The sequence below is a fragment of the Podarcis erhardii genome (genome assembly GCF_964252035.2).
Source record: "Podarcis erhardii genome assembly, chromosome: 13".
NCBI classification, from domain to species: domain Eukaryota; kingdom Metazoa; phylum Chordata; class Lepidosauria; order Squamata; family Lacertidae; genus Podarcis; species Podarcis erhardii.
Genome location: NC_138502.1, coordinates 39798269 through 39810699, shown reverse-complemented (window position 1 = coordinate 39810699; position 12431 = coordinate 39798269). Strand labels below are relative to the sequence as shown.

The 12431-nt window shown below is 47.6% G+C and overlaps 1 protein-coding gene across 3 annotated transcripts in view; it reads left to right on the top strand.

Annotated features, from left to right (window-relative positions):
- Nucleotides 1-12431, top strand: part of GRN (granulin precursor) — a 37256-nt gene that overhangs the window by 16237 nt on the left and 8588 nt on the right. For all 3 annotated transcript variants that reach the window (XM_081837758.1, XM_081837759.1, XM_081837757.1), the window contains exons 2-9: nucleotides 345-504; nucleotides 4256-4417; nucleotides 6089-6173; nucleotides 6354-6475; nucleotides 9069-9207; nucleotides 9341-9447; nucleotides 10587-10719; nucleotides 11954-12051. In XM_081837758.1, coding sequence (XP_081693884.1) covers nucleotides 345-504; nucleotides 4256-4417; nucleotides 6089-6173; nucleotides 6354-6475; nucleotides 9069-9207; nucleotides 9341-9447; nucleotides 10587-10719; nucleotides 11954-12051 — 1006 coding nt within the window. The remainder of the gene's footprint in view (nucleotides 1-344; nucleotides 505-4255; nucleotides 4418-6088; nucleotides 6174-6353; nucleotides 6476-9068; nucleotides 9208-9340; nucleotides 9448-10586; nucleotides 10720-11953; nucleotides 12052-12431) is intronic.

Genomic DNA, 12431 nt, shown 5'->3' with positions numbered 1-12431 from the left:
CAGGGCTGATTTCCTTAAGAATGGAGAGGTTTGATCTTCTTGCAGTCCATGGGACTTTCAAGAGTCTCCTCCAGCACCATAATTCAAAAGCATCAATTCTTCAGTGATCAACCTTCTTTAGGGTCAAGCTCTTACTTCCATACATCACTACTGGGAAAACCGTAGCTTTAACTGTACAGACCTTTGTTGGCAAGGTGATGTCTCTGCTTTTTAAGATGCTGTCTAGGTTTGTCATTGCTTTTCTCCCAAGAAGCAGGCATCTTTTAATTTCATGACTGCTGGAAGACATTGACTTGCCTGTAATTAATCAACACCTGTCCTTTTCTCCATCTTTCTCTTTCCAGGTTCTTGGCGAAGATGCGGTGGGTACAGCTGTTTGTATGCCTGGTGCTCGGAGGGTCAGCTTATTCTCTGCAGTGCCCCGATGGCCATAGCTGTAAGGGATCCTCCGTTTGTTGCAGGCTCTCTGGAGAAGATGGGTATTCCTGCTGTGACCAGCCTCAGGTGAGAACCAGATTTGCACCTTCCACAAGTAGGTGAAAAGCCAAGTCTTTGTCCCTCTTCCAACTTCGTAAAGGCAGAGCTGTTCCCCCCTTCCATGAAATGCACCCTTTTTAAACAATGGTTTATTTAAAGTACTTCTGGACATCAAAAAGATTCCAGAATGGTGCACAAATGTTTGTATAATGCATAAATACAAATTAAAACACAGGAAGGAAGCATAAAATAGCCGCAACAGGAAAAAACAAATACTCCCAAAGCTTATATTTTTAATAGAAATAAAATCCTCACCCCACATATGAGCAGGAATGAGTTTGCTAAGCTCTACCCTCCCGTTTCACTATTTCCCTCTCCCTCTCCATGAGTTGAAGACAGGGTTCGAAATTAGCAGAGCGCCAGGCTCATTTTGCACCTAAAGGTTCTTCATTTGCAAACACCTCAAAAAGTCTGGGTACCCTTTTTTGCGCCTGGCTGGCACTCAAGGATTACTGAAATGTATCTGTTTTGAAGCCTTGAAGTAAATGTTAAGGATAGACAATATGTTGAGGAGTTTAACAGTAAAGAGTAGAGTGTTTTGAAAACTGAACTATGGTACCAATATTGTAAACACCAGATTAAACATGTATTAACAATTTCTGATAAAAAAGTGCTATTAACAATGTCTCTCTTATGTGAATTATTAGTTCAAGCTTATCAGAATAATAAATAATAATCCTGGTCTGAGACCGTAATAAAGTTCATTCATGCCAATAAAAAGTGTTGCCGACAGCCCCCCTTCCCCCAAGTAGACACTCTGTTTTGGCGCCTATAACCCAGGCCCCAGGAGCCGTTTGGCTCCTAGCTTTTCTGTATCAGTTTCTAACACTGGCTGGAGCTCAAAGTCCACAAGTAAAATGGCTCCCTGCCACTTACTTGGCAGTGGAACTGAGCTTGCTGTTCCGGCTCACCCCACCTGTCTGTGGCACATGCGCACCAATAGCACACCTGAATAGGATCAGAACAGAACAGTGTTCTACCAGTCCATACAACCCTGAACCTCTATGTACACCTGTGCGCATATATATATATATATATATATATATATATATATATATATATGCAGGTTTTGGTGTCCTCGGGTGTCTTCCCGTGTAAAAGTTGGGGTGTCTAGGCGACGTTTCGACGAGGTCTCACTCGTCATCTTCAGGCTGGTGCTTTCGGCTTCTTGTTACTGGAACAGAGCAGGATCTCAGTGTTTGAGTTCCTATAAATACTGTAGAGGGGGTGTGGTGTATAGCCTCCAATGTTCTGGGCAGAGAGGAAGTTCCCAGGCTAGTGTGCCTTTTCTTCTTTTGTTCCTTAATTACTTGAGAGATATCTTGAGTGATTTCTTGAGTGATATCCTGAGTACCACTTAGGTGGGTCATTAGGTGTGGATTAGTTGTTAAAGTCTTTGTGTCTTGACCTCTTGAACTTTGTGAAGAGTTTTCCTGAGAAGATGGCTGTACTGTACTTAGTTGTGCTCTGGCTTGGCTTCGTGTATAGGGGCGAGCTGTGGTTTTGTGGCTTGTGTCAGCCAGATCTGTGTAGGGATTGCAGGGGGGTGCAGCATCCGGAGGTGCCACCATGGATTGGCTACTGGATGGTGTCTGTAATTCATCTGTGGAGAGGGTCTGGGTTTGGGTCTGGTGTGGTTGATTGGTGTTGGCGTTCTGTGTGCCTCTGGATCTGGTGTCAGTTTTTGTGGGGAGGGCTAATTTCCAGATGTCTGGCAAGCGGGATGTGTCGTCACGCTTGTTCATGTTGTGAGGGTGTTTCTCTATCTCGATGGCTTCCATGATTATTCTCTTGTGGTGATGTTCCGTGTTAAAGAGCAATTTGGAATCTGCAAAATTAATTTCGTGTCCTGTTTCTTTCATGTGTTGGAAAAGAGAGGAAGTTTTTTCTTCTTTTTTGACGGCATTCTTGTGTTCTGCGATACGTGCATTTATTCGTCTGTTTGTTTGTCCAATGTAAAAAAACCCCAAGGATTAAATCCAGTTGGAAAACCAAGGGATCTATGAAATACCCTGCAAAGTCTGCCCAGCCACGTACATTGGACAAACAAACAGACGAATAAATGCACGTATCGCAGAACACAAGAATGCCGTCAAAAAAGAAGAAAAAACTTCCTCTCTTTTCCAACACATGAAAGAAACAGGACACGAAATTAATTTTGCAGATTCCAAATTGCTCTTTAACACGGAACATCACCACAAGAGAATAATCATGGAAGCCATCGAGATAGAGAAACACCCTCACAACATGAACAAGCGTGACGACACATCCCGCTTGCCAGACATCTGGAAATTAGCCCTCCCCACAAAAACTGACACCAGATCCAGAGGCACACAGAACGCCAACACCAATCAACCACACCAGACCCAAACCCAGACCCTCTCCACAGATGAATTACAGACACCATCCAGTAGCCAATCCATGGTGGCACCTCCGGATGCTGCACCCCCCTGCAATCCCTACACAGATCTGGCTGACACAAGCCACAAAACCACAGCTCGCCCCTATACACGAAGCCAAGCCAGAGCACAACTAAGTACAGTACAGCCATCTTCTCAGGAAAACTCTTCACAAAGTTCAAGAGGTCAAGACACAAAGACTTTAACAACTAATCCACACCTAATGACCCACCTAAGTGGTACTCAGGATATCACTCAAGAAATCACTCAAGATATCTCTCAAGTAATTAAGGAACAAAAGAAGAAAAGGCACACTAGCCTGGGAACTTCCTCTCTGCCCAGAACATTGGAGGCTATACACCACACCCCCTCTACAGTATTTATAGGAACTCAAACACTGAGATCCTGCTCTGTTCCAGTAACAAGAAGCCGAAAGCACCAGCCTGAAGATGACGAGTGAGACCTCGTCGAAACGTCGCCTAGACACCCCAACTTTTACACGGGAAGACACCCGAGGACACCAAAACCTGCATTCCTGTACCCGTGAAAATCTACGAAAGCAAATATATATATATAGATATATATATCCATAGTTAACTCCCTCCCCCTGGCCCCCATGAGGTAGTAATGACCACCACCAGCCTGGGTAGATTTACAAAAAGATTAGACAAATTCATGGAGGCTAGGGCTGTTGGCAGTGTTAGAAACTCAGATATAATCTAGGCACCAAATGGCTCCTTAAACCAAGGCCGCAGACGCCAAAACGGAATGTCCAGTTGCCACTTTGGGGCTCTAAAGTCTCATTTTTTCAAATAATGGACTGATTGATTCTCAGTTAAACATCTGGCTAGTTCAGATGACAACCTTGAGCTTAGGTTAAGAACTTTGAGAACTTAAAGAAGAAAAGTCACTTGATCCCAGGGGACAGTTCTCATATATATTGGCCTCTTCCAACTAGACGTTCCGATTTGGTGACCGCAACCTTCGTTTAAGGAGCCATTTGGCGCCAAGCTCATATATCTGAGTTTCTAACACTGAGTAGAACCTTAGAATCATGGAATTGTAAAGTTGGAAGGGACCTCAATAGTTATCTGGTCCAACCCCCTGCAATGCTGGAATCTTTTGCCCCACGTGGGGCTCAAACCCACAACCCTGAGATTAAGAGTCTCGCGCCCTACTGACTGAGCTACGCGACACCTCCCCACCCACCCCCCAGCTCTGTATCAGCTGTTTCTTCCAAGGAGGTCTTGGGTCTGTGTGAGTATCTGCACGGGGCCAGTTCTGCTTCCCACTTTCCCACTTCTTCTTTCTGTTTTCAGTTTACAGCTGCCTCCCTGCGCATGTTCCCTCCGCAAGACAACTCTCTCCACCAGGTGGCGGAGTCCTCTGGTGTCGTGTGCTTAGACGGCCGTGTGTGCCCGGCGGAATACTCCTGCCTGCGTACTCCAGACGATGACTTGGCCTGCTGCCCCTGGAAAGAGGTGAGACACAGAAGAGAACAGGGGGAGGGTGTTCCTGCAAGGTGCAGGTCTTCTCCAGGACTGTTTCGGGATAGCATAAAGGGAAAGATTTGCGAGATTTTGACCAGCTTCTGCCCATCTGAAGCTGATACAGGCTCGTCTTATCTTGAGCCCAAACAGCGTAGTCCACACAGCAGAAGGATAAGCAGTATGTGCCACATTCTTAACTTTATTTACACTTCTGTGCTGAGAGAATCCAAACATGCATCTTGCCTCTGTGAGAGCAGAGAAGCAACTCCTCTCAGAAACAAAGAACACCGAGAGAACAGTAAAAAACAGGAAACCAGTGAACGTCACATCCAGTCTCCCATTCCCGTGGGAATCCAACAGTAACTCTGACTGTGGAATGCAAAACAATGTCTTGTGACTGCAGTTGCTGCTCAGTGAGGGAAATAGAAACCAATAAGATTCAGCCTCCATGTCCTACACCTTGTAGTCTCAGCCTGCCTTCTTCCCTTTTGTGCTCTGTGCTGAAATAAATCTCAGAACAGATGTTCTAACACTTAATAGATCTCTGTTTCCATTTGGACCCTGCTCCTAACTGGGTGATTAAAAAGGAGGAGAAATATGATTTTCGTATTGAGTATCTCAGAAAGGTCTCTGCCAGAGTTTGTGGGTAGGGTGCTTTTTAGTTGTGAAGGCAACAGAAACCTCTCTGAAAGCTCTTCCTATCCCCAGCCATGACTGCAAGATTTTTTAGTCAATCTCTCCTTTGAGTAGGTGAGCCACCAACCTTCTTGATCGACCTTGTGATCTCCGCTTAACCTGAGCACTGTGGAGCAATGGAGCACAGAAGGAGGGGATGGCGACTGACTGTAGTCCTGGAAAGGGATGGAAGGAAAGCATCCCACTGAGTGACTGCAGCCAGCTACATGGCTGCCATGCCTCCCTGTCTAGTTCATGGGCAGACTTGAGTCCCCAACACCTCTGCCTAGAAAATACTCACCCTGCTGTGGTCCAGGCAAAGGCAGGTTCCTTCTGAGCCTGCAATCACCACCCCCATCTCTTGTGCTGAATGTCTTTTCCCCTGACATTCCCCTCCTCTCCATAGCTGTCAACCGTCCCTTATTTGGCGGGAAAATCCCTTATCGCAGCGCTGTGTCCCGCTGCTGTCCCTTATTGATGATGTCCCTTAAATTTCCCAGGTTTCAAAGGAAGCAGCTCCTCTCCCTCCCTCCCTGCCGGCCAGGGAGGAGGGAAGCTCCAACTGTGTTGCTTAGCTGCCCGCCCCGCCCCCCTCCGGCCTCCTCTCACCTGCCTCAGCCCCCGGGAGCCCCTCCCCGCTGGGACTGGTGGGAGCCTCGGGTCCTTCCGCCGCCATCCTCCTCGCGGCCGCCGAACTGAGCGTCTCTGCCTGGGGTAGCATCTTCATAGCTTGGACTTCGTTTTGCGCAAGAAGTGGTTGCTGCTTGTAGTTATTTAATTGCAGTATTTCATCAGCTTGAGCAGCAATCTCTGGAAATGAAGGGCTAAAAACCGGTGCTGCTCTCCAAAATTATCTGGTCCCTTTTAACTTTGTATTTCAGCTGGTTGACTAAAATCCCTTATTTTGGCTGCTGATCTCTTATTTTCGAGGCTGCTGGTCCCTTATTTTCAAATCTGTAAGTTGACAGCTATGCTCCTCTCTTACAGGGCATCTCCTGTGCTGGTGGTCACTATTGCTGCCCCCTTGGCTCCCGCTGCAGTCCTGATGGGAAATCCTGCTCTAAGAGTGAAGGTACCTTGGGGCAGGGTGATTGAAAGGAGAGAGGGGTGGTCACAGCTGGAACAATGAACTGCAAAACCTGGCAAGAAGAATTTTCTAATTATCCCAGTGGCTTCCTCTGAATGCCAAGCTTTTCGAAAATTGGCTAGAACTTACTTTTAACATGGATTTTCTGTTGCTTTTGGCTTCTAGTTCCAACCTTTCCTGCCAGAGTCGGTGCTGTTCAGTGTCCAGATGGGGAATCGGAGTGCCCAAACGAGTCTACTTGTTGTATGATGCCCGATGGAGTCTGGGGCTGTTGCCCGATGCCCGAGGTATGGGGGCCCAGCAGATGGAATCGTAGAGTTGGAAGGGACCCCCAAAGGTCATCTGTTCCAACCCCCTGCAATGCAGGAATCTCAGCTCAACACACACCACAATTGCCCCGTTACATAATTCATGTTCAGAATACCACAACACACACGTAACTGGCTATAAAGTAACATAGCATTATATATATAATTAAACTGTAGTCGTCATGTCAAAAAATTGCAAAGCACAGTTCCTGGTGGGCAACAACATATCATATTACTATTAAGCGTCTATATGTTTTCATTGTTGTAAAGTCCAAGGATAGTCAAGTCCAAAGATTGTCAAGTCCAACGATTACAATTCCTATTGGCAATGCCATTTCATACTGATATCTTCCTTCTGCATCACTAACCTATAAAAATCAAAGAAGCTTAATTCTGCAGTCTATAAATGATACAAGCATCTTTCATTTGCATAATTTGTCCTTTCTTTTGTGGGTGTTATATATATATATATTTCTTCACTTGTTAGCACTTTGTGTCATTTTTGTTTTCTCGTAATCACAAGCCACACTGAAGGCCTAACACCCCACTCAGCCACTTTTTGTGCTTCTGAGATTTTAACACGTTCTTGTGCGCTTTCAACCATATATGTACAGCCCAAGGAACTAGAAACTTGGTTTTAAAGTGAAGAGAGATCTGGATTCCCTACCCAGTGTTCTGTTCTGTGCTTTCCCTGCAGATGCTTCCGCAACTCACGAAACACTTAGTGTAAGCAAAAGCTGCAGAGAACAGTGTCTCCCCCCCCCTTAAAATCAAGGTATTAATTGATTTGATGTCTAGCCTTTGGGTGACTCACAAAATGAAAAAGCAGAAATGGAAAAGCAGAGGCTTCTGAAGGGCACCTGCAGTTGTCTTGAGACGTTGCGGGAGCCACAGCACCATGACGGAGCACTTACTGCTGTCTGTCAGAGTAGACAATAGTGGTCGAGATCAGAGGCGGGTGGACTTCAGGCTCCCACGTTCTGCTTTGCTATTGATTAGAACCCAAAGATCTGCCAGCCAGAGCCAGACGCATAAGGCCAGCACTTAACAATTAAAGAATTCTGAGCCCAGGAATGTGAGTGGCAGAACCGAACTGCGTCCCAGTCCTTACACACACACAAAATTCAGTGGTGGCTGGTGCATGTTTGGGACCGGTAGGGCAGGAGGCAAGGAGCCCAACAGCAGGTGGCGCCAGAGCCCAACGCCAAACGAAGCCAAGTCAGTCTCCTTCTGTCACCATCTTGCTCTCTGGCGAGTTCTGCAAGGGCAGCATTGAGACTGAGAGGGGAAAGCAGATAAACCAGAGCTGCCCTCTGGAAGAGTGAGGTTGGTGTGGCAGTGCCCCTTCTACCGCAATGTGGGTTCCCCTCCACAGAATACAATCCTCGTCACCTGCCCCAACTTCCTGCACTTCAGCAGTTGTACTGGGAGTGTAGTTTGGTTACTGCTGTTATTGAACAACAGAATAGGAAATCCTTGTTGATCTTTTTCCAAGTTGCCCCAAGATCTGCCTTTGGATCCTTCACTGCCTTGGGTCTGACTTGGTTTTAAGTTCATGTATTGAACAGGAGGTTGTAGAGCAACTTCTGGGTCACACCTTGTACCATTGATACCAAGTGTGTCTGTGCGGCTTGAATCCCTGAAGATTCCCAGAGGGGAGAGTGGGTCTTACGGGGTAGCAAGACCCATTGGCTAGCTGGGGGGTGGGGAGGAGTCTCTGCAACGCAGCAAGAGAGCGGGAGCACTATAGAACGGCTCCAGGTTGCGCAAAAAGAAAAGAAAAAGAAACTCGAAAAGAACCAGGAGGCAAATTTGTGAGAGAATGCAAAAAGCAGAAATGGGTTCTCCAAAGTCCACATCTGTGAGAGTTTCATTATAGCTGAATGCAGTATTATAGCTGGATGTGTTTCAGAACCGAAGCTCCTCCTTAAGTAATTATGCTGGGATGCAGCTTGAAACCTCTTAAAAAACCTAACTAAATATTTTTTTAAAAAAAAGACTTAAGAGAAAGCCATTACGAACTCAACATCTCAAAGACACAAGTGCTCTTGAACTTTTCTGAAGCCATTGGCAAAAGAGTCTGTGTAATATAGCTGCTAACAAGCTTGAGGTGGTGCTTCTTGAAGGAAAAATACTGTGTTTGCTGATGTACTTGTGAGCAGATAACTTAGAAATAGGACCAGGTAATTGAGGGTGTGTGTGTGTGTGTGTGTGTGTGAGAGAGAGAGAGAGAGAGAGAGAGAGAGAGAGAGAGAGAGAGAGAGAGAAGCAAGCAGCAAATCAAATCAGGCAGGGATGGGAAACCTGTGGCTGTTATCTGTGGTCATGGGACTACACCTCCCATCATCCATGCTAGACTAGAAACTTGTTTGGGTATAAAAGGCAATAATGAAAGCACAATCTTTGGGATACATGATCAGGGTGGCTTACAATTAAATATTGAAAGTACCGTGAACCCGTAAGCTAAGAAAAGCAAATATATAACAGCAGCATGAAAATTCAAAAAAAACAACCAGTTGAAATAATGGATTTTGGGCTTGCTGTCACGTTCCTCGCCTCTTTCTCTCCCAAGGCATTGTGCTGTGAAGACAAGATCCACTGCTGCCCACACAACACAACTTGCGACCTGCCACATGCCCGGTGCTTTGCAGCCTCCGGGGAGCACCCTCTTCGGAAGAAGTTCCCAGCAAGCAGGCGAGCGGTTCTGTTGGGTACGGAACGGGGAGTGAAGGATGGGGTGGACCTGGAGTTGCTGCCCATTCAGTGCAGCAGTTCTTCATTCCCCTTCTGACAAGGCAGCGCATCCTACCCCCTTAAATTCCTGTCTCTGAACCTCCTCTGCAGATTCACCTCTGAACAATCTCTGCCCAGGTAATCAGTCCAGCTGCCCGGATACAGATACCTGCTGCATTCTCCCGACGGGCCAATATGGCTGCTGCCACCTACCCAATGTAAGTATCAAATTCAGAAAGACAACTGGATGGGATTGTGTGGGTCTAGTGGAAGGGGCCAGTGATGCTAGGCCTGTGGCTCTCGCTAAATTCAAATTGTGGCAGCTCTGTTTTTTGACCCAACATACAGTGGAACCTTGGTTCTTGAACTCAATCTGTTCCAGAAGTCCGTTTGACTCTTGAAACTGTTCGAAAACCAAGGCGTTGCGGAGTCGATTTGTTCGTCAACTAAGCTGTTCGAGAACCAAAGTTGGATTTTGGCTGTGGGGGTGAAGCAAGAAATCACTTCCCTCTTTCATTTGCCCACTTCCCTGAGGCTTGTACTCCACTCTAGCGCTGGGCGATGCCTGGTTTTCGACATCGCAATTTATCACAAGCTGAACTTTGCGATATACCAATATACAGTGGACACTCGGGTTGCGAACATGATCTGTGCGGGATGCACATTCACAACCCGCAGTATTCACAAACCGCATCTGCGCATGCACAGATAGCGATCCGGCACTTCTGCGCATGCGTGACTGCCGAAACCCAGAAGTAACCCATTCCGGTACTTCTAGGTTTCAGCAGTCCGCAACCCAAAAAAACACAACCTGAAGCGGCTGTAACCCGAGGTATGACTGTATCACAATGTCTGAAATAAGGACAGGGCATTGTAGAGGCATTGGCTGGCTTCACGGTTTCCCCCACATTTTGACTTTTGCACAGAGCATACACACACACATCGTGATTCGCGATACATTTCCAGGTCAAAAATTATGAAACCAATATCATGATATGGACTTCAAACTGATTTTGGACGATATATTGCCCAGTCATACTCCCAGCAACACAGATCCACCAATGCAGCTTCTTCTGAGGACCTTGACTCCCCAACACTTGATTCATTTTAGGGGAGCTTTGGGGTGTCTGTTGGCCCTCTTTTCCGTGAAGCCTTGCTGTAAATTAGCACTTGTCCTCTGGGCTTGCTGCCCGTACCAGCAAGATATGGAAAAGATGCAGCCCTCAAACCAGAAGCATGGGTTGCAATGTTTGGCATGAACTGGTGCCCTCCAGCCCACCCTACGTCCCAAGCTAGGCAGATGCAGGCAGTGCCGTTTTGGATCTAATGCCCACAACCTTTCCTCGCCTCCTGCCAGGCTGTCTGCTGCAGGGACCACCTTCACTGCTGCCCACAGGGCACCACGTGCGACCTGGAGCACTCGCGATGCACTATGACCCCGCAGAGGTCATGGCCCGTCTTGCACCTCACTGTGGACCTCCGCCAAACAGGTGAGGCAGGACTCGGTGGGGAGGGGGGTGTTCTGCAAAGCAGCAGGGGAGGCGAAAATCATTATGTCAAATGGGGATAGCTAGCATTGTGGTGTCAGAAGTGGTTGGGAGGTGTAGGTCAGCTGCTTCAGAAAGGCACCAGGTTGGCTGTCCATGATGTAGACTTTGGGAGAGGGGCTGCTGCTTATTGGAGGAGCATCTGCCTTGCAAGCAGAAGGTCCCAGGTTCAATTTCTGGCATCTCCTGCAAGAAGGGCCTTTACACTCGCCAGAAGCTCGGCCCTGCCCTCACTGGTCCTGGAAGGAGCCTTGAAAAAAGTCCCATACACTGAGACTTTGCGCCTCTTCATTGGGGGAGATAGGAAGCCCAGAGCACTTGTTCTTTAGATGTCCCTTTTATGAAGAGGCATGTAGTTAAGACCATTGATCCCCTACTGGTGAGGCTTGCTGACCTCTCGGAAAAGCAAAAATTCGACCTATTCCTCTTAGGCAAAGATCAGAAGATGACCCGGATGGTCACCAGATTCTTTGTACAGATCTGTAGGCACAGACCATCTCCCAACGCAAACTAGTTCGTTAAGAAAATCCCCAAACTCGATTCTATGGGTGACTGGGTCAGCTCGCTGCGGTAGTTTATTGTTGTACATTGTTTCAATTGTTTGTTTTCCTTGTGACTGTACCCCCAAGTGTGTTTTATAAGCTGGTCTCCGACCATAATAAATTATCTATCTATCTGGCATTCCCAGGTTAGGGCTGGGAGAGATCTGTGCCTGAAACAGTGGCGAGACACTCCCAGTCGCTGTAGACAGTCCTTAGCTAGATGGGCCAATGCTCTAGCGTGGTATAATGCAGCTTCCTCTGCTCCTAAGGGAGCGAGACCAAAAGTTGATACTCCTCACCCCTCACGCTGCCTTCCCCATACCAGCTAAGCAACACACCAGACTGTGGGAAGGAGGCGCAAAGCTCTGGCAGGGTCCTAGAGCCCTCCCATCTCCTTCCTAAAGCTACGAAAGCACTACTAGGCTTTGGAAAGGAGGCAGAACGCTACTAGGACTCTGCCAGATCACACCACCTCCTTCCCAAAGCCCAGCACCTCACTTACCTGGCCTTGGCAGGACAGTGGGGAGGGGGAGGTTTCAGGGGGTAGTCAAATGTTGCCAAGGGCCACCAAAAACAGCCTTGAGGAAGGGCGTTCTTGGTTCCCATTCCGATGTGCCTCCCTCCCCTTCTTGTAGTCGGTGTTGTCCAGTGCGACGATGAGCACACCTGCCCAGATGGGAACACCTGCTGCCTGCGAAGCCCAGGCGAATGGGGGTGCTGCCCATTGGAGGAGGTAAGAGGAGCGATGGATGAGGGGACAGGGGTGCAGGTGGTCCAAGACTCAGTCTCTGGCGCCTACAGGGTCCCTTCTGAAATCCCACCAGGCAGTCCTGAACTAGGTAGATCAAGACAACTTCCTTTCTTCCTTCTGTGGGGCAAGGGTTTTGACTCAAGTCAGGAAGTGGCCATGTGGGGGGACGGGGGGGACGGACGGACAGGACGAATCCTATAGTTTAAGGTTACCAGTTTCCCTCCCAATGAATCCGGGGACACTTTTCAACTTCCTGCTAAATAGATGGATTTTGTCAGGGGACTGATTTGTAAATCCGGGGGCTGTCCCCAAGAAACGGGGACATCTGGTAACTTTACTATAGTTGTGCCTGTGGAGGGTAC